The sequence below is a fragment of the Ornithorhynchus anatinus genome, chromosome 1 (assembly GCF_004115215.2).
Source record: "Ornithorhynchus anatinus isolate Pmale09 chromosome 1, mOrnAna1.pri.v4, whole genome shotgun sequence".
Lineage (NCBI taxonomy): Eukaryota > Metazoa > Chordata > Mammalia > Monotremata > Ornithorhynchidae > Ornithorhynchus > Ornithorhynchus anatinus.
In genome coordinates this window covers 28,416,072-28,438,369 of record NC_041728.1, presented here as the reverse complement: position 1 = coordinate 28,438,369, position 22,298 = coordinate 28,416,072, and the positions used below count along the sequence as shown (strand labels likewise).

General features: G+C 45.1%; 1 protein-coding gene across 1 annotated transcript in view; it reads left to right on the top strand.

Annotated features, from left to right (window-relative positions):
- The first annotated feature begins 2,515 nt into the window (after positions 1-2,515).
- The window catches only part of ACOXL (acyl-CoA oxidase like), a 230,536-nt gene continuing 210,753 nt past the window's right edge, over positions 2,516-22,298 (top strand). Inside the window, 5 exon segments of the mRNA XM_029058162.2 lie at positions 2,516-2,604; positions 5,795-5,878; positions 12,123-12,209; positions 13,957-14,055; positions 20,471-20,585. Coding sequence (XP_028913995.2) covers positions 2,530-2,604; positions 5,795-5,878; positions 12,123-12,209; positions 13,957-14,055; positions 20,471-20,585 — 460 coding nt within the window. The 5' untranslated portion in view covers positions 2,516-2,529.

Sequence of the window (22,298 nt, the reverse complement as noted above, 5' to 3'; positions counted from 1 at the left end):
TCCCCACCTTCAATGCCTTATTAATAAGCACATCTCTTCTATAAGGCCTTTCCCAACTAAGCCCTCATTTCTTCCCCCTCCCTTATGCTCCCTTGTACTTAGATTTGCAATCTTTATTCATCAGTCTCACATTTATGTATATATATGTCATTTGTTCATTTATATTCATGTCTGTCTCTCCCGCTAGACTGTAAGCTCCTTGAGGGGAGGGAAAATATCATCATCATTATTAAAGGTATTTATTGAGCGCTTACTGTACTAAGCGCTTGGGAGAGTACAGTGCAACAGTGGTAGCCACATTTCCTGCCTAGAAGGAGCTTATAGTCTAGTGGGAAGTTAGAAATTGGAGGAATAGCGCAATGATTACCCTTCTTCATGATAATAACTGGGGAATTTGTTAAGCAGTATGTGCCAGGCACTGTAATGATGATGATAGTGATGCTGGTTTTTGTTAAGCGCTTACTATGTGCCAAGCACTGTTCTAAGCGCTGGAGTAGATTCAAGGAAATTAGGTTGTCCACATGGGGCTCACAGTCTTCATCCCCATTTTACAGATGAGGTAACTGAGGCACAGAGAAGTGAAGTGACTTGCCCAAAGTCACGCAGCTGACAAGCGGCGGAGCCGGCATTAGAACCCTTGACCTTCTGACTCCCGGGCCCATGCTCTAGCCACTACACCGTGCTGCTCCTTGGTATTCATCTGCATGACAAAGGGATAGTCCAACCAGTAGAAGACACTGCATCCAATGGAGAAGCAGTATGGCCTAGTGGAAAGTCAATGAAGGATATTTATTGAGTACTTTCTGCGTGCAGAGCACTGTACTGAGTGCTTGGGGAAGTAGAATATAGTAGAGTTGGTAGACACCCTCCCTGTCCACAATGAGTTTACTCTCTAGAGGGAAGAGCACAGGCTTGGGAGGCAGAGGACCTGGGTTCTTTTCCCGGTTCTGCTCTGCCTGGTTCTCTCCTATCTCACAGCCAACCCCCAGCCCACGTCCTGCCTCCGGCCTGGAATGCCCTCCCTCTTCGTATCCGACAGATAATGACTCTCCCCTACTTGATAGCCTTATTGAAGGCCCATCTCCTCCAAGGGGCCTTCCCTGAATAAGCGTTTCCTCTTCTCCCACTTCCTTTTGTGTTACCCTGACTTGCTCCTTTTATAGTCTCCCCCCGCCCCGGCAGCCCCATAGCACTCATGTCCAGATTTGTAATTTTATTTATTTATACAAATGTCTTTCTCTTCCTCTAGCCTGTAAAACTCATTGTGGGCAGGGAATGGGTCTGTTTTGCATCACCCTGACTTGCTCCTCTTATTCTCCCCTCCTCTCCGCAGCCTCACATCACTCATGTCCGGATCTGTAATTTTATTTATTTATACAAATGTCCGTCTCTTCCTCTAGCCTGTAAAACTCACTGTGGGCAGGGAATGGGTCTGTTATATTGCTGTATTGTTCTCTCTCAAGTGTTTAGTGCAGTGCTTTGCACACAGTAAGCACTGACATTCAGGCACAGGATAGTACAGCAAGTTTCTCTCTAGGATGAAGTGTGGAGGACATGGAGATGCCAAAACCCTTCCTTCCCACCCTTTCTCCGCTTGCCCACCCGTGATTCTCCCAGCTTTTAAAATCCCTGTCCCTACCTCTCCCTGCAACCTCCCTCACTTGAGGTCCAGCGACCTTGTCTGCCTTTAATCTGTGTATTTCCTCCCACTACTCAGTACAGTGCTTTGCTCATAGTAAGCATGTAACAAATACTGTTATTCTGCATTGAGCCTTTGCATTGGCATCATCAATGGGCTGTGCTCAGCATCAACAGGCATCAATAGTATCAATATAAAAAAATAGAATTATAGATATGGACACAGCAAAACAAGTAAACAGGCATTAATATAAATAAATAGAATTTTAGATATGTACAAATATACACAAGTGCTGTGAGGTAGGAGGGTAGAGCAAAGGGAGCGAGTCGGGGCGATGGGGAGGGGAAGCTGAGGAAAAGGGGAGTTTAGTCTGGGAAGTCCTCCTGGAGGAGGTGAGCCTTCAGTAGGGCTTTGAAGGGGGGAAGTGTGATCGTTTGGCAGATTTGTGCCAGGTACACTCCGTGCTGGGGTAGATACACGTTAGTAAGGTTGGACACAGTCCCTATCCCACGGGGGCTCCCAATCTAACTCCCCATTTGACTGAGGAGGAACCTAAGGCCCAGAGAAGTCGATTAGACCGTAAGCCCGTCAAACGGCAGGGACTGTCTCTATCTGTTGCCGACTTGTTCATCCCAAGCGCTTAGTACAGTGCTCTGCACATAGTAAGCGCTCAATAAATACTATTGAATGAATGAATGAAGTGACTTGTCCAAGGTCACACAGCAGACAAGAGGTAGAGCCAGAGAGAGTAGCTTCAAAGAGGAGATCATGGGCTGGGACTGGAGGAGATCTGGCATGGGTTCTGATGATGGACAGTCTACCTAGAACGGTCCCACTCTTCATCCCATTTCCTCATTTGCCTTCACAGATATGACCTCAGCTTGGAGGAGATGAGGAATCTGACTCTTCAAAGAGTGCAGTTTGTTTTTGGTTTGCCTCAGGTGAAACGTGCATTTCAAGAGCAGGTATGTTTAGCTTTTATTTTCCTTTCATTTTCTGTGACCCACGGGGGTAAATTGGCGTATTTAATCTGTTATTGGGAATCAATCAATTGTATGGAGAGCTTACTGTGTGCCGAGTGCTGTACTAAGCGCTTGGGAGAATACAATATGACAACATAGAGTTGGTTGACACATTCCCTGCCTACAGTGAGTTTACAGCTTAAAGAGGGAGACAGACATTAATAAAAATAAAGAAATTTAGGATATACCCAGGGACAAAGGTCAGTCAATCAACAGTATTTGTTGAGCACTTAATATGTTCATAGCACTGTACTAAGCGCTTGGGACAGTACGATAAAATGATATAACAGAGTTAGTTGACCCGTTCCCTACAAAACAAGACAAGGGGCAGAGCTGGGATTAGAACCCATGATCTTCTACCTCCCATTCATCCATTCAGTCGTATTTATTGAGCACTTACTGTGTGCAGACCACTGTATTAAGTGCTTGGAAAGTACTATTCAGCAATAATGCCAGTGGTCTATCCACTACATCATGCTGCTTCTCTGATTTCTGCCCTTTATTTCCATATGGAGCGATGAAGGTAGGTTTTAATTCCGTGTTTGGATGGTAAACTTTTGCCTCATGGGCTTCGCCTCCGCGTCTTTGAATGCTCTTCCTTCTGACTGGGATTAGATGTGGTATGAGACCTAATGAAGTGTGTGCAGTGATGGGTTTTGCTCTTGGAGCATCAGGGCCAAATTACCAGAGTGTTTTCTCCACGTCTCTGCGGGCCAAGAATAAACCACTGAAGTATTTCCACTTCCCGTTTCCCCTCCCGTCTGTAACAGATTTCCCAGTTCCAATCTCTGGGACAATAAGAGATTTTAAGCTTGACCCCAAGCTTAAAGTTTTGAACTTTCTCATCAACCCACTACAGTCTCCCTCAGTCATTCAATCAGTCCATCACTGGAATTTATCGAGCGCTTACTGTGTGCAGGCCACTGCCTAAACACTTGGGAGAGCACACTATAAAGAGTCGGTCGACACATTCCCTGCCCTCAGTGAGTTTACTGTTTGGCTTTCGTCCACTGAGATTGTGATGTCCTGGGTGACCGGTTGCAGCCGGAGAAGCAACGTGGTCTAGTGGATAGAACCCGGGTCTGGGAGTCAGAAGGACCTGGGTCCTAATCCCAGCTCGGCCATTTCTCTGCTGTGTGACCTTGGGTAAGTCACTTCACCCCTCTGGACCTCAATTACCTCATCAGTAAAATGGAGATTAAAACAGTGACCCCATGTGGGACTTGGACTGTGTCCAGCCTGATTGGCTCTTACCTACCCCAGCACCTAGTACAGTGCCTGGCACATAGTAAGCGCTTAACAGATACCATAAAAAACAAGAACAACCAAAAAAGCCCCTCCTTCATAGGTGAGAACAAAGGACTGTCATCTGTCTTCTTCTTCTTCAACCTTCCAGCTGCTTTTGACACTATCAGCCACCCTCTCTACCTCATCACCCTATCAAATCTCGGTTTCGTTGATGCCCTAACAAACCTCTTTCAATTTCTCAGATTACCCTGACTTTTTATGCAGCATAATAATATGGGAATTATCATGGTTAATGGTCGCGATAATCTCCTGAGTATATGACAGGTATCTTGCCTTCTGAATTAAGGTTAGCAGGTGGTTAGTCAAAATAGGAACTCACTTTTAGGTGGGATATAAGGGCCTCCCAAAGGCCAAAATCGTACTCAATTACCTCACTGTTCTCAAATTTAATTTTTGATAGTAATAGGGAGGTAAATCAATGAATCAATGGTATTTATTGAGTGTTTATTATGTGTCGAGCACCATACTAAGTGTGTGTTTTTTTAAAAACTGTACTTGTTAAGCTCTTACTATGGTCCAGGCCCTCTACTTGGCACTGGGATAGATACAAGTTAATCAGGTTGGACAGAGTCCCTGACCCACATGGGGATCACACCTTACTCCCCATTTTACAGATGAGGTAACTGAGGCCCAGAGAAGTAAAGTGACTTGCTCAAGGTCACCCAGCCAACATGTGGCAGAGCTGGGATTAGAACCCAGGTCCTCCTGACTCCCAGACCCAGGCTCTATCCACTAAGTCACACTGCTTCTCATTTATTGATTACTTTTTGTGTGCAGAGAACAGTACTAAGCACTTTGGAGAGTACAGTTCAACAGAGGAGGTAGACATTTCCTCCCCACAACAAGTTTTCTTCAGTGGTAGGTATTTATTACAGTGCTTGGCATACAATGAACACTTGGAAGAGTACAGTACTTCAAAGGTGGTAGACACATTTCCTATGTATCACGAGCTTCAACCAATGGTATATTTTGAGTGTCTACTGTGTGCAGAGCAATATAATGAACACATTCCCTCCTCACAACAAGCTTCAATCAACAGTAGGTATTTATTGAGTGGTTACTATATAATAATAATTATGGTATTTGTTAAGCGCTTTCTATGTGCCAAGCACTGTTCTAAGAGCTGAGGTAGATACAAGGTGATCAGGTTGTCCCACGTGGGGCTCACAGTCTCTATCCCCATTTTACAGATGAGGTCACTGAGGCACAGAGAAGTGCGGCCAAGATCACACAGCTGACAGATGGCGGAGGCAGGATTAGAATCCATGACCTCTGGCTCCCAAGCCCATGCTCTTGCCATTAGGCCATGCTGCTTCTCTGCAGCATGCAGTTGCAGAGAGCTGTACTAAGCGCTTGGGAGAGGATAGTACAACTCTATAACAGTCACGTTCCCTGCCCGCAATGCGTTTACAGTCTAGAGGGGGAGGAAGCGGAACCATCCGGACAGCGCTCTGTACTCATGTAGGAACGCCATCATTTTCACGCGATCGACAGGCTAGGGTTTCAACCAGGTAAAACACAGTCAAGCCACTGTATTGAAGAAGCGTGGCTCAGTGGAATGAATACGGGCTTGGGAGTCAGTGGTCATGGGTTCGAATCCCACCTCTGCCACTTAGCTGTGTGACCGTGGGCAAGTCACTTAACTTCTCTGTGCCTCAGTTCCCTCATCTGTAAAATGGGGATTAAGACTGTGAGCCTCATGTGGGACAACCTGATTACCCTGTATGTACCCCAGCGCTTAGAACAGTGCTCTGCACATAGTAAATGCTTAACAAATACCAACATTATTATTATTGAAAACAATGTTCCATCTTCTGTCTTCCAGTTGGAGAAAAAGAAGAATTTTGTCAGTAGGAGTCTTGCTATTGGCGAAGTCCTCTCCATAGCAGATATGGCCACAGGGGTCAAGGTAAGGATTCATTCATTCATATTGATTGAGCGCTTACTGTGTGCAGAGCACTGTACTAATCACCTGGGAGTGTCCTATACAACAATAAACTGACACAATCCCTGCCTACAGTGAACTTACAGTCTAGAGGGGGGTTGATTCCTTAAAGGTAGGGATTGTGTCTACCAAATCTATTGCCCTGGGTGTCCCCAAGTGCTTGTAGTTCAGTGCTCTGCACAGAGTAAGTGTTTCAGGTGCTTAATACAGTGTTCGGTACACAGTAAGCTCTCAATAAATTTGATCAAATGAATAAGTGCTCAATAACTGTCATTAATTGATTTTTAAATGGTAGTTGTTAAGCGTTCCCTATGTGGCAGGCGTTGTTCTAAGCACTGGGGTAGGTACGAGATAATTAGGTTGGACACAGTCCATGTCCCACATGGGGCTCACAGTCTTAATCCCCATTTTTCAGTGAGGTTACCGAAGCACAGAGCAGTTAATTGACTTGTTCAAGGTCACACAGCAGACAAGCGGCAGAGTTGGGGTTAGAACCCAGGCCCTCTGACTCCCAGGCCTGTGCTCTACCTACTAAGCCACACTACTTGCAGGGCAGAGATAGAAAGTGTAACTTCCCAAAGTCTCCTTCACATTCCCTGGCCTAGTGGTCTAGTACAGTGCTCTGCACACAGAAAGCACTCAATAAATAGCATTGATGATACTTTATGTACATATCTTTAAATTATATATTATATACAATACATTATTTATTTATATTAATGTCTGTCTCCCCCTTCTGACTGTAAGCTCGATATGGGCGGGGAAAATGTCTGCTGATTGTGCTGTGTTGTACTCTCCCGAACGCTTAGTATAGAGCTCTGCATATAGTAAGTGCTCAGTAAATACCATTGCTTGATTGGTGGATAATTTTGATATTTGTTAAGTATTTACGATGTGTCAAGCACCTAGTACTAAGCGCTAGGATAGAAACAAAATCATCAGGTTCCCCCTGGGGCTCACAGACTAAGTAGGAGAGGGAACGCAGGTGTGTTTTTTTGGGTTTTTTTTTAATAGTATTTCTTAAGCACTTACTATGTGCCAGCTCAGCGTGACTGGCTTAGTGGAAAGAACACAGGCTTGGGAGTCAAAGGACATGGGTTCTAATCCTGGCTCCGCCACTTGTCTGCCATGTGACCTTAAGCAAGTCATTTAACTTCTCTCTGCCTCAGTTACCTCATCTGTAAAATGGGAATTAAAGTGTGAGCCCCATGTGGAACAACCTGATTACCCTGTGTCTATCCCAGTGCTTAGAACAGTGCTTGGCACATAGTAAACGCTTAACAAATACCAATATTATTAGTCTCTGGGGTAGATACAAGCTAATCAGTTTGGACACAGTCCCTGTCCCACATGGGGCTCACAGTCTAAATCCTCATTTTACAGATGAGGTCAATGAGGCCCCGAGACGTGAAGTGACTTATCCGGTGTCACACAGCAGGCAAGTGGCGGAGCCGGGATTAGAAGCCAGGTCTCCTGACTCCCAGGCCCGGGCTCTATCGACTAGGCCATGCTGTAGGAGTGTCGTGCACAACCTCTTTCCCGTCACGTAACATGAAACAAGGTCCTCCTTCACTGAGATGCTTAACCTCGGCCCCATCTGCCCCGTACATTCCCCTAGTGTTCTGTGACTTTTCTCCCCTGGTGGAAAGAGCCCCGGGCCTGACAGTTAGGGGAGGAGGAGAGGAAGGAGAAGAGGAGGAGGAGGAGAAGGAGGAAGGAGTTGGGGAAACACCAGTGCCCCTTGTCCTCTTCCTCCTCCACTTCCACTGCCGCCTAGCTATTTTCCCATTCTACACCAGTCTGGCTTGGGCTGGGGTGCCAGAAGCAGCCACAGCAGCAGTAGTGAGATCCGTTGATTCGAAGATGTGGAAAAAGTAAATAAAATTTGCAATACTTATGGTATTTTTAAACACTTTTTGGGCTTCGAGCATCATATTAAGCGCTGGGGTAGATACAGGATAACTGTGTGGGACACAATCCCTGTTCCATATGGGATGCACAGTCTAAGTGGGAGGGTGAACAGGGATTGAAACCCCATTTTACAGTTGAAGAGACAGAGGCCCAGAGCAGTTGAGTGGCTTGCCCAAGGTCAAAAGAATCGGTGTGGCCTAGTGGATAGGGTATGGGCCTGGAAGTCAAAAGGACCTGGGTTCTAATCCTGACTCTGTCACTTGTCTGCTCTGTGACTTTGAGCGATTCACTTCACTTAAGCAGCGTGGCTCAGTGGAAAGAGCACGGGCTTGGGAGTCAGAGGTCATAGGTTCAAATCCCAGCTCAGCTACTTGTCAGCTATATGACTTTGGGCAAGTCACTTCACTTCTCTGTGCCTGAGTTACCTCATCTGTAAAATGGGCATTAAGACTGTGAGCCCCACATGGGACAACCTGATCATCTTGTATCCTCTCCAGCTCTTAGAACAGTGCTTTGCACATAGTAAGCACATAACAAACTCCATCATCATTATTATTATTCTCTGTGCCTGAGTTACCTCATCTGTAAAATGGGGATTAAGACTGTGAGCCCCATGTGGGACAGGCACTGCATCCAAACCTGAATAGCTCAGATCTATCCCAGCACTTAGAACAGTACCTGGCACAGAGCAAGCGCTTAATAAACATCATTAAAAAAAAAAAGGTCATATAACAGGCAAATGACAGAAGTGGGATTAGAACCCAGATCTCTTGATTCCTAGACCCGTGTTCTTTCTGCTAGGCCACGATGCTTCTCAAAGAATAAATATAGAAAAGAGAAAGGGAGATTGAGGGGGAGGAGGGGAGAGATAGAAGAGGGATATTCCCGGCGAGGGAGGGAGAGAGCAGGAAATCCATAGGAATGGAGTGGGCAGCACTACTTCATTCATTTATTCAATCGTTTTTATTGAACGCTTACCGTGTGCAGAGCACTGTACTAAGCACTTGGGAGAGTGCAATACAACAATATACAGTTACATTCCCTGCCTACAATGAGCTTACAGTCTAGACGGGGGGGAGATTTGCAAGACTGGAGACTGGAACTTGGGGTCAATTATAGAGGAAGTGATTTCCCCTGGACAGATTTGGAGGGATGCCCTACCCCTCACAGGGAAATGGGTTCCTGAGGAAGCTACACTCCCAAAGGGGGAGTCGACCGCCCTGAAGATGGACGTGGTCCTGGCCTTCGTCTTGACCTATCGGTGCCAGCCCCTCCCCCCGTGAGCCCTGCTGCATCTCCGTTATTATGGATGGCTCAGTAGGCTCCAGTCCCTGGTGTCTTCAGAACATTTCTAATAGCTGTGGCATTTGTTAAGCACTTACTGGGTGCCAGGTACTGTACTAAGCGCTGGAGTGGATACAAGGTAGTTGGGTTGGATGCAGTCCCTATCCCAGATGGGGCTCATAGTCGTAATCCCCATTTTACAGATGAGGGAACTGAGGCATGGAGAAGTGAACTGACTTGCTCGAGGTCACCCAACAGACAAGTGGTAGAACCGGGACTAGAGCCCAGGTCCTTTTAAGTTGCAGGACTGTGCTCTCCTCACTAGGCCACGCTGCTTACTGTGCCATGTTGGTGCTATTTGGGGTTGATTTGTGGTAGGGTATTTTAGGTAGCCTTTCATGTCTCTCCCTTCAGATTCCCAAGGATTCGGACTGCGTCCTTGATTTAATTTTAGTCACTCTACCCCTTTCCCACCTTGGTACTTCCCCACAGTGGGTGTTTAATTTGATTCAATCGTATTTACTGAGTACTTATTGTATGTAAAGCACTGTACTAAGTGCTTGGGAGAGTACAATATAACAATAAGCAGAAGTATTCCCTGCCCAAAACGAGCTTATAGTCTAGAGACGTTCCGACAGTCCAGAGAACTTGACTGATGTGTCAGTTTAATGATGATGGTGGTGACTGTGGCGTTTAAGCACCTACTATAAGCTAGGTACTGTAGTGAGCACTGGGGTGAATATAACCAAATAGGATTGGACAGTCCCTGTCCCATGCAGGACTCACAGTCTTAATCCTCATTTTACAGATGATGTTACTGAGGCCCAGAGAAGTGAAGTGACTTGCCCAAGTTCACACAGCAGACACGTGGTAGAGCTGGAATTCGAACCCAGGTCTTTCTGACTCCCAGGCCCAGGCTTTATCCACTAAACCATGCTGAGGCTGCTGGCTAGGCCTGACACTACCCAACCCTCACCTCAGAACTTTAAGGATGTAAAGAGTTCCTTCCAGTGACCCCCAAACCCATGCTCCTCTAAAATTTGGGCTAGGGACTCTCAGCTTCTCCCAAGGCTCCAGAAAAACCAGAAAATCCTCTGAGCACTTGGGGATGGGTCTCAGTCCTGCCACATGAAGAGACGTGCTAGTCAAAATGTAGGCAAAATCTCCCCTGTCTGGACTGAAAAGCCACTTGTCTTCTAAGGCTGTTCTTGTTATTCCAAGATTTTTGATGTCCCTGAGAGATTGAGATAAATGAGGTTCTCTAGCAGCAAAGTGCTGCCAAGACTTGGAGTCTGATCCCTTGATGATTCTTCACTAGTGAGGGGAGAGAAAAAGAAGGGAACTGTCAGAGAAGGGGGCTGAGTGAGTCTGGGAGGGTTTTGAATCCCACAATTAGTTTGGGAGAGTTCCCAGGATCTCCAAAACAGGTTCCCAGTTGCCAAAAACCCTCATGCAATCTGGAAGCATTTTCGTGCTGAAAGAAATGTGCCATGAACCGTTCTCTTCTTCCTTTGAAACTTTCCTTTCTCTTTTTGTCTCCATCACCCTTCTTTAGGGGGCCTAGCCAGTTCTCAGCATTTCCAGAATCCATCTCGGATCCGTGTGCCCGATCTTCTCCAGTGGCAGAACTGGGCCTTGAGTTCAGTGGTATTTATTGAGCGCTTACTGTGTGCAGAGCACTGTACTAAACCCATGTGAGATTATGATCCAGCAGAACTGGTAGACTCGTTCCCTGCCCACAAGAAGCTAATGGTCCAGGGTGGGAGATGTTAAAAAAGTTATGCATCTCTATATAAGGGCTGTGGGGCTGAGGGTGGGTGAATATCAAGGCTTAAAGGGTACAGATCCAACTGCCTAGGTGATGCAGATGGGAGAGGGAGTAGGGGAAATGAGGGCTTAGTCAGGGAAGGCCTCTTGAAGGAGATGTGCTTTCAGGAGGGCTTTGAAGGAGGGGAGAGTAGTGGTCTTTTTTGGGTTTTTTTATGGTATTTGTTAAGCCCTTAATATGTGCCAGGCACTGCTCTAAGCGCTGGGGTAGAGCAAGGTAACTGGGCTGGACGCAGTCCATGTCCTTCAGGGGGCTTACAGTCGAAATCCCCATGTTACAGATGAGGTAATCGAGGCGCAGAGAAGTGAAGTGACTTGCCCGAGGTCACCCAGCAGAGAAGTGGCAGAGTTTGGGACTAGAACCCAGGTCCTTCTGACTCCCAGGCCCAGGCTCCAGCCACTAGAACATCCTAGTTCTCTGGTCTGTTGGATGTGAAGAGGGAGAGGCAGGGGATGGGCAAGGGGTTGACGGGAAGATAGATTTGAAGATGTCCTTCCCCGCTCCTCTCTCCCATCTCCCAGACCAGGAGACCATAGAGTGATGGTGGCACCTATGAATATCCTGCCTCTTTGCCACCCTCCTTCCTGCCTCACAGTCTGAAAGATACCTAGGACCTGAGTTCTAATCTCTGCTCCCCTACTTGTCTGCTGTGTGACCTTGGGCGAATCACTTCACTTCTCTAGGCCTTCGTTACCTCATCTATAAAATGGGGCTGAAGTCTGTGAGCCCCAAATGGGAGAGAGATTGTGTCCAACCTGATTTACTTTTATCTACCCCAGGGCTTGGAAGAGTGCTTGACACAAAGTAAGTGCTTAACAAATACCCCCTGAAATGTGGCCACTAGTACAGTATCTTCCTGTGGCCTGCCACCTCCCACCCAGCCCCAACTCCAGGCTTACCTCCCAGAAGCATAGCCTAGTGGTTAGAGCATGGGTCTGGGAGTCAGAAGGACCTAGGTTCTAATCCCATCTCTGACACTTTTCTGCTGCACGACCTTGAGCCAAGTCACTTCACTTCCCTGTGCCTCAGTTACCTCAACTATAAAATGGGGATTACTCAATCAATCAGAAAAACCTGACTCCTATTTGTGTCCCAGAAAAATCAGCAACTGTGCGTAAGGGTTGGCTCTGAACATAGAAATGCTAAATCTACAGGACAAATACTTTCATTGGCTTTGTTTTTCAGTGTGGAATAATTTACTGGTTGTTTGGTGGTGCGATCAGGACTCTTGGAAATCCAGAACATATCGCCAAATGGTTCCAGCCACTTCAGGTAGGACTTGCTCAGCGAATTTTTCAAATCTGCTATTATGGATTTGCATGTTTGTGAAGAGCCTCATGATTATTAATAATAATGATAATAATTGTGGTACTTCCTAAGTGCTTACTATGTGCCATTCACTGTTCTAAGCATTGGGGATGATTCAAGTTGATCACCCCTGTCCCACTTGGACACAGTTTAATCCCCATTTTATAGATAAGGGATCTGAGGCCTAGAGAAGTTAAGTGATTTGCCCAAGGTTACGCAGCAGACTCGTGGCAGAGCTGGGATTATAACCCAGATCCTTCTGACTCTCAGCCCCATGCTCTATCAACTAGGCCATGCTGCTATCATTCATAGACATTCGTTCTAGTGCCTTTCTTAGAAGGCAGGTTTGTAATATTATTGTCGTCAAACAGATGAGAAGCACAAGACAGAATGGGTGAAAAAAATTTCCCTGCGGTCACAGGGTGAATCCAGGGCTAGAGGAAAATTTGAACTCAGAGCCGTGACTTTCCAGTCCACTGAAATGAGCCGTGCTGCTCTGTTGATCCCTCTGCCTGAGGCAGTAGCATCTTGTAGCTTTTGTTATACTCTGGTGAGGGTTCTTAATTGGTTCCGTGTAAATATAGCATTAGGTGAAAAAGCCCAGAAATGAATCGAAAGCCTAGAAAATAGCAACAAAATGTGTTAAATGCATTCCCACGATCCAAAATTGATGAAAACAATATGGGAGAAGCAGGATGGCCTAGTGGAAAGAACGTAGGGATGAGTCAGGAGGACTGGCTTCTAATCCCAGTTCTTCTACTTGCCTGCTGTGAGACTTTGGGCAAGTCATTTAACTTCTCTGGACCTCAGTTTCCTCATCTGTAAAATAGAGATTAAATACCTGTTCTCCCACTCCCTTAGTCAGTGACCTCCATTAGGGACAAAGACTGTGTCCAACCTGGTTATCTTATTAGCACAGTACAAGTACAGGCACATAGTAAGCTTTTAATAAATACCATAATGACTATTGTTGTGAGTATATATTAGAAAACAGTGATATAAAACTCAATAAATGTGGTTATATAGTCAGTGATCAATGTAAATATGTACCAATGATGAATTTGAATTTTTTATAAATTCAGTACTTAATTTTCAAAGTGTTATATTTACATTCTATTTTACTTTATGGTACTTCTTAAGCATTTACAATGTGCCAGGCACTGTATTAAGCGCTGGGGTAGATACAAGTTAATCAGGTTGGACCCGGTCCCTGTCCCACATGGGGCTCACCGTCTTTATCCCCATTTTACAGATGAGGTAACTGAGACACAGAGAAGTGAAGTGACTTGCCAAAGGTCACAGGGCAGACAGGTGATGGAGCAGGGTTCAGAACCCAGTTCCTCTGACTCCCAGGCCCATGCTCTTTCCATATTCCTATTAATAATAATAATTTTGGTGTTAATTGAGTGCTTACTACATGCCGAGCACTGTACTAAGCAAAATATGGGGATAGATACAGATGATTAAGTCAGATACAATCCCTGTCCCTCATGGGATCCGTAGTCTAAATAGGAGGGAGAACAGGTGTCGAATCCCCCATTGTACAGATGAGGAAGCTGAGGCCCAGAGAAGTTAAGTGTCTCGCCCAAGATCACACAGCAGGCACGTGGCAGATCAGGATTAGAACCCAGATCCTTCTGACTGCCAGGCTGGGCTCTTTCCACTAGTCCACACTGCCTGAATACTGTCTCTTGTTTCTCATTCACCACAGGAGCAGAAATACACCGGGATGTTTGCAATGACCAAGCAGGGGCATGGTAGTAACGTCAAGGGGATCCAGACCGAAGCCACCTTTGACCTCACTACGCAGGTAATGGGGTGTTGCGTGTTTTCAAAACCGGCTCGATTCGAAGAGTCCGCTTGCGAGCGAAAATTTTCCAGCTGCATTTCCATCCAGCTTGGCTCCGAGATTAACTTCCCCTTGGCAGTTTTTAGGCACCATCTAGTCTAGGTATTCAGAACGGAGTGGTGTCGGAGAATCCGGGAGCAGATATTAATGTCTGTCTTCCCCTCTAGACTGTAAGCTTCTTGTGGGCAGCGAGTGCCACAGTGTGTTGTACTTTTCCTAGTGATTAGTACAATGCTCTGCCCATCTTAAGCACTCAATAAATACAACTGATTGAATGAATTGCCCCACTTTTATTTTTATTTTTTTTTGGGGGGAAACTAACCCCAGTGTTGCCTGGAGCTGCTTCTGTTAGCCAGGCTCACAGTTACAGCTGCTGCGAGCCAAGGTGGTGTCTCTCCTCCTCTTGATACAACCCACCTCCCCTTCTCAGTTCCAGCCGGTACTTTTCACGAATCATTATTTTTTGAGAGAAGCAGCGTAGCTCAGTGGAAAGAGCCCGGGCTTGGGAGTCAGAGGTCATGGGTTCGAATCCCGGATCTGCCACTTGGCAGGTGTGTGACTGTGGGCAAGTCACTTCACTTCTCTGTGCCTCAGTTACCTCATCTGTAAAATGGGGATTAAGACTGTGAGCATCATGTGGGACAACCTGATTACCCTGTATCAACCCCAGCGCATAGAACAGTGCTCTGCACATAGTAAGTGCTTAACAAATACCAACATTATTATTATCTTCTATACTTTTGAGATTCCCAGTTACAACCTTGCATTTCTTCTAGCTTCCACTGTTTTCCACAGTTTTTTTTCTGTTGTTCTCTCCCAGGTGTACCGAATAGTTCTCTGTATATAGTAGGCGCTCGATATCATTGATTGATTGCTTAGTTGGTCAATTTGCTCCCGGGGTATAGGTAACTTGTGATAATTTTTATTTAAAAAGCCTCTTCTTTGAGTGGGGAATTTGTTCAACAATTTTTTTTCCCCTGAGTTCTTCATATTCCCATCTCATTTTTTCCAGATATAGTAAACAGCAGGAATCAGTAGGCCTTGGTCTCTTTCTGATAAGAAAAGAGATCACTTGCAGTAATGACCCTAACAGTGATAATAATGTTAACACTAATTCCATATTTTCACAGCTAACACGCCCAGTTCTCATGATCCACACTGGGATTAGCCCAAACTCCAAAACAAACGTTGATGGAAATAAATTTCCCCTTCACTGGCTTTATATTTTCTTCTCCATTTCCCCTTCAGAATGTTGTGACAGATCAAATACGCCTTCTTTCCCTTGAAAAGCATTGAAATCTCATGTGGATTTTTAATACTGCTTTTTATGATGGGGGAGGAGGAGAGTTTTATTTTAAACTGATCCAATAGAAGGGAGAGGTAAATAAGGGATAAATTTTTAAGCTAAGCTGTCCTTGCTTTGATCTTCTCCACCGTGACCATACTGCTAATCCTCCACAATAGTGAACAGTGGTAACCACAAATCAAGCAGTGATATTTATTGAGCGCTTACTGTATGCAGAGCTCTCTACTAAGTGGTTGGGAGAGTACATCATCATTGGCATTTCTTGAGTGTTTACTGTGGGTAGATAGTACAATACAACAGAGTCGGAAGACATGATAGAGAGGAAGGAGGTAAAGGGTAACTATCGAAGGGAGAAAGTGGGAAGAGAGAAAAAAGAAAAGGAAAGAATAGCAGCTGGCTAAAACTGTCCAATGCAAAACTTCCCAGTCTTTTTTTTTTCATGGTATTTGTTAGGCACGTGCCATGTGCCAGGCACTGTACTAAGCGCTGGGGTGAATACGAGCAAATCAGGTTGGACCCAGTCCGTGTCCCACGTGGGGCTTACAGTTTTAATCCCCATTTTACAGAAGAGGTAAATGAGGCCCAGTGAAGTGATGTGCACCAGGTCACACAACAGATCAGTGGCGGAGTCAGGATTAGAACCCAGGTCCTCGTGACTCCCAGGCCTGTACTCAGCAATGTGGCCCAGTGGCTAGAACATGGGTCTGGGAATCAGAAGGACCTGGGTTCTAATCTCAGCTCTCCCACTTGTCTACGGTGTGACCTTGGGCAAGTCATTTCACTTCTCTGGGTCTCCATTTCCTCATCTGTAAAATGGGGATTAAGGATGTGAGCTTCACTTGGAACATAGATTGGGTCCCTGCTGATTACCTTGGATCTCCTCCAGCATTCAGTGCAGTACCTGGGACATAGTAAGAGCTTAACAAATACCTTCAAACAAACAAACAAACAAACAAAAAATGGGGTCCAGGTGTAGCCAGACTGCCCATTTGTTGGCTCAGTGAGACAGTGGAGACTTCCAGAGACTTGAGTTAGAAAGCTTCCACTGGTTCCTGTAATTAATTCATTGATTAATTGTGATATTTGCTAAATGCTTACTGCATGCCAGGCACTGTACTAAGTGTGGGGGCGGTGGGGGGAATACAATAAATCAGGATGGACACAGTCCCTGACCCATGTGGGGCTCACACTCTCAAACCCTATTTTCCAGATGAGGGAACTGAGGCCCAGAGAAGTGAAGTGACGTGCCCAAGGTCACACAGCAGACATGTAGCAGAGCCGGGATTAGAACCCACGACCTTCTGACTCCCAGACTCATGCTCTATTCACTACGCCATGCCGCTTCTCCCATATGTTTCTGAGGATCTGGGCTCACATTCAACTTTCCCCTGCCCAAACACGTGTCAGTCGATGTGTTTTTAGGCCCCAAGACTGTGTTTTTTGGCTGGAGGGGGAAGCCTGTACACTTTCTACAGTCTGTACTCAGAGATAATCTGTGTGGGTTCGTTCACCCAAATCCTCAAAATAGACAGCTGCAGTTAAATAAAGAGAGAATAATTCCTCGTTCTGGATATCCTGCCCATTTCCCTCAAAATGTTATTATTATTGTTAAGTAGTATTTGTTAAGCACTTCTCAAGAAGATAAAAGTTAATGTGGTTGGACACAGTCCCTGTCCCACGTGGGGCTCATGGTCTTAGTCCCCATTTGATAGATGAGGGAACTGAGGCCCAGAGAAACAGCATGGCAGAGTAGATAGAGCAAGGGCCTGAGAGTCAGAAGGTCATGGGTTCTAAACGGCTGTCCCTTGTCTGCTGTGTGACCTTGGACAAGTCACTTGGCTTCACTGTGCCTCCGTTCCCTCATCTCTAAAATAGAGATTGAGACTGTGAGCCCTACAAGGGTCAGGGACTGTGTCCAATCCGATTTGTTTGTATCCAACTCGGAGCTTAGAACAGTGCCTGGTACATAGTGAGCCCTTAACAAATACCATTAAAAAAAAAAATGAAGTGACTTGCCTGAGGTCACACTGCAGATAAGCAGATGGAGCCGGTTTTAGAACCCAGGTTCTCTGACTCCCAGGCCCCGGCTCTACCCATTAGGCCTCCCTGCTTCTCACTAGGCCCCGCCGCTTCTTGTCTACCTGAATATCTGCCTGCACCCTATCGAGAAGCCGCCAATGGACAGAACTCAAGAGGAAATTCATTTAGATTGTTAGCACAAGGTCACCTAGGGGAATCAGCCTTGAGATTGATAACTAGATGGCAAACTCTTTGTGGACAGGGATCTTGTCTACCAGTTCATTCATTCAATCGTATTTATTGAGCGCTTACTATGTGCAGAGCACTGTTCTAAGCGCTGTTGTGCAGTGATCTGCCCACGTGTAACTGCTCAATAAACACCACCGATTGATAAAGGAGAGCTTATTCTGATGAGAGGAGAGAAGAGAAAGCAAGGTTTTCAGCTTTTAAAGAACAATAGCTAGTAAATGACTGCGTTTTGTCCCCGATTTATGTACCCTGTGTTACCAGATGATTTAATTGCCATGACTGGAAACTTGAATTTTTAAAGAAAAAACCCCAAAACAGATCTTGTTATGTTTGCCTTATTCTATACTCTTTTTAGGGACATGCCTTTTCAACCGTTCTTATTAACTGCCTTTCTGAACCATTTATGGGTCCTTTAATTGGTCAAGAAATCCAAGACAGGTTATAAAACATTCATCCAAAAGCTTTAAATAACGTGTCCCTTTCTATAAAGTTCAAACAGAGTTTCTTCATGTTCTGGGGTGAAAGGGAGTCAGATTGTCTGGTAGCCCTTCTGGGGAGGCTGGAGGTTGAAGATTACAGGACACAGTCAGCAGCCTGACCTCATTCACTCTCAAATCCAGCAAGACATTTTTTTTTAATGGTATTTGTTGAACACTTTCTTTGTGCCAGCCACTGTATCAAGCGCTGAGTTGGACACAAGCTAATCAGGTTGGACACAATCTCTGTCCCACATGGGATTCACAGTTTTAACCCCATTTTATGATCTCATTGATAATGGTATTTGTTAAGCGCTTACTATGTGCCAAGCACTGAACCAAACGCTAGGGTGGATATAAGCAAATTGATTTGGACACGGTCCCTGTCCTACATGGGGTTCACGGTCTCAATCCCCATTTTCCAGATGAGGTAAGTGAGGTACAGAGAAGTGAAATGACTTGCCTAAAGTTATACAGCAGACAGTGGCAGAGCTGGGATTAGAACCCATGACTTTCCGACTCTCAGACTCATGGTCTATCCACTAGGCCGTGCTGCTTCTCAACATGGCTAATATCACTCAAATATGAGGCAGTCACAAATTCATTCCTGTCTGTATATTTGGAGGAAAAAAAAAGGTGGGGCAATCGAATAAGGGACAGTGAGTCAATAGATCAATCATTCGTATTTAGTGCTTACTATAAAAGTGATAAGGATAATATGCTGCTACTACTACTAATAATAATGGTATTTGTTAAGTGCCTACTATTTGTCAAGCACTGTTCTAAGCGCTGGGGTAGATACAAGTTAATCAGGCTGAACACAATCACTACTCCATGTCTCTGTCCCAGTCCCTGTCTTCATGTGCAGGGCAATGTACTAAACACTTGGAAGAGTACAATACAACAAAATTAATGGACATGTTCGCTGCCCACAGTGAGTTTACAGCCTAGAGGAGGAGACAGACATTAATATAAATAAATAAATTACAGAAATGTACATAAATGCTTTGGGGCTGGAATGGGGAATGAATAAAGGGAGCAAGTCAGTTCCCTTTAATATAAATACATAAATTATGGATGTGTATGTAATTGCTGTGCAGCTGAGAGTGGGGTGAATAAAGGATACAATTCCAAGTTATAAGGGTGATGCAGAAGGGAGTGGGAGAAGAATCGAGGGGTTAGTCGGGGAAGGCCTCTTGGAGGAGATGTGCTTGCAATAAGGCTTTGAAGGTGGGGAGAGCGATCAGCTGTCGGATACGAAGAGGGAGAGCGTTCCAGGACAGAGGCAGGTCGTGGCCGGGAGGCCGGTGGTGAGATTGAAGTACAGTGAGTAGGTGGGTATTAGAGGAGTGAAGTGAGCAGGCTGGGTTGTAGTAGAAAATCAGCAAGGTAAGGTAGGAGAGGGCACGGTGAGTGAGTGCTTTAAAACCGATGGTGAGGAGTTTCTCTTTGATGTGGAGGCGGGTGGGCAACCACTGGAGGTTCTTGAGGAGTGGAAAAAATATGGACCAAATGTTCTGTAGCAAAATGACCCAATCAGCAATGTGAAGTATGGCCTGGAGTGGAGAGAGACAGGAGGCAGGGAGATCATCAAGGAAGCTGATACAGTAATCAAAGCAGGAGAGCATATATGCTTGGATCAGCATCGTAGCAATTTGCATGGTAAGAAAAGTGAAGATTTTATTGATGTCAAGTTTGAGCTGACAGGATTTAGTGATAGATTGAATATGTGGGTTGAATGAGAGCGAGGAGACAATGATCTGGGCTCTAATCCTCCCTCTGCCACTTGCCTACTGTGTAACCTTGGGTAAGTCACTTTAGGTCTCTTGCCTCTATTTCCTCATCTGTAAAATGGAAATTTCATACCCGTTTTCCATTTTAGACCGTGAGTTCCCAATAAGACAAGAGATTGTGTCTGTTGAGATTATCTTGTCTCTTTCCCAGTGCTTTCTGCTTATGGTATTTGTTGCTTATGGTATTTAGTGAGTGGGTACTATATGCCAAGCACTGTACTAAGCATTGAGTTAGATACAAGATATCAGGTTGAATACAGTCTGTGTCCCACATGGGACTTGGACTTTCTCCTCCTCCTCCCATCAGGTGGGGTAAAGCTCTTTCCTTGTGTTTCGCATATAGGAAGCCCTTAATGAATGCCACAATTATTATTCTTCTGTTGTGTTCACAACCTTAAAATATGTTACTATCTCTCCGAGTTCTTCACTGCCCTTGAACTTGGAAATTAAGACCTCTATGACATTTTTTGGCACTTGGGATTTGCGTACGAATAAGAAAGAAAATAACTCTTTGCTCTTGTGTCTCCGTGCAGGAATTTATAATCCACACACCTTGTGAAAATGCCAAAAAGATGTATATTGGAAATGCAATGTCAAGCAATTATGCAGCTGTATTTGCACAATTAATCATAAATGGAATCTCCCAAGGTTTGTGATTTTTAATTCTTTAAAATAGCGTAGGCTTGGTATTAACACTACCACATAGGATTATTCAGTGGCTTGGAATTCCATGATTTCACAACACTTATGTACATATCATTAAATTATATATTATAAATTGTTTATATTAATATCTGTGGTTGTGGGCAGGGAACGTCTGCCAACTCTGTTGCATTGTACTCTCCCAAGTGCTTGGTGTTCATTCATTCAGTCGTATTTATTGAACGCTAATTGTATGCAGAGCACTTTACTAAGCACTTGGGAGAATACAAAATAACAATGAACAGACACATTCCCTGTCCACAGTGAGCTTACAGTCTAGAGGGGGAGACAGACATTAATATAAAAAAAAAATTACAAAAATATACATAAGTGCTGTGGGGATGGGATGGGGGATAAATAAAAGGACCAAGTCAGGGCCATGCAGAAGGGAGTGGGAGAAGAGGAAAGAAGGGCTTAGTCAGGGAAGGCCTCTTGGAGGAGATGGGCCTTCAATAAGGCTTTGAAGTGGGGGAGAGTCATTGTTGGATTTGAGGAGGGGGAGGGTGTTCCAGACCGGAGACAGGATGTGAGTGAGGGGTTCCTGGCGAGATAGATGAGATGGAGGTAGAGTGAGAAGCTTAGCATTAGAGGAGCGAAGTGTGCAGGCTGGGTTATAGTAGGAGAGTAATGAGTTGAGGTAGGAGGGGGCAAGGGGATTGACTGCTTTGAAGCCGCTGGTGAGGAGTTTTTGTTTGATGTGGAGGTGGATGGGCAACCACTGGAGTTTCTTGAGGAGTGGGGAAACATGGCCTGAGCATTTTTGCAGAAAAATGATCAGGGCAGCAGAGTGAAGTATGGACTGGAGTGAGGAGAGACAGGAGGCTGGGAGGTCAACAAGGAGACTGATACAGTAGTCAAAGCAGGTTAGGATAAGTGCTTAGATTAACATGGTAGCAGTTTGGATGGAGAAGAAAAGGTGGATTTTAGCGATGTTGTAACACTGGAATGACAGGATTTAGTAATGGCATGAATATGTAGATTGAATGAGAGAGAAGTCAAGGCTAACACCAAGGTTATGGGCTTGTGAGACAGGAAGGATGGTAGTGCCGTCTACAGTGATGAGAAAGTCAAGGGGACCATAGGGTTTGGGTGGGAAAATAAGTTCAGTTTTAGACATATTAAGTTTGAGGTGACGAGAGGACATCCGAGCAGAGACGTCTTGAAGGCAGGAGGAGATGAGAGACTGCAGAGAGGGAGAGAAATCAGAGTTGGAGATGTAGATGTGGATATCAACTGCATAGGGGGGTAGTTGAAGCCATGGGAGTGAATGAGTTCTCCAAGTGGGTTTAAAGGGAGAATAAAAAGGGACCCAGAACTGAACCTTAAAAGGCCTCCCACACCTAGGCGGTGGGATGCAGAGAAGGAGCCCATGAAACAGACTGAGAATGAGTGGCCAGAGAGATGAGAACAAAGTTAATAAAGCACTCTGCACATAGTAAGTGCTCAATAAATACCGTTGATGATGATGATACAACCCAGTTCTTATTTTTGTTCAAATAGGAGGATGTGATGAGCTCTCTTTTGGGAAGGAGATGCTTTAAAGAGTAAAATTATGGGCTATGTATGTATCATTTATATATATTGTTTATATATACTGTTTATATATACATATAGGATATATTATGTACATCCCCACAACATTTATGTACATATTCATAA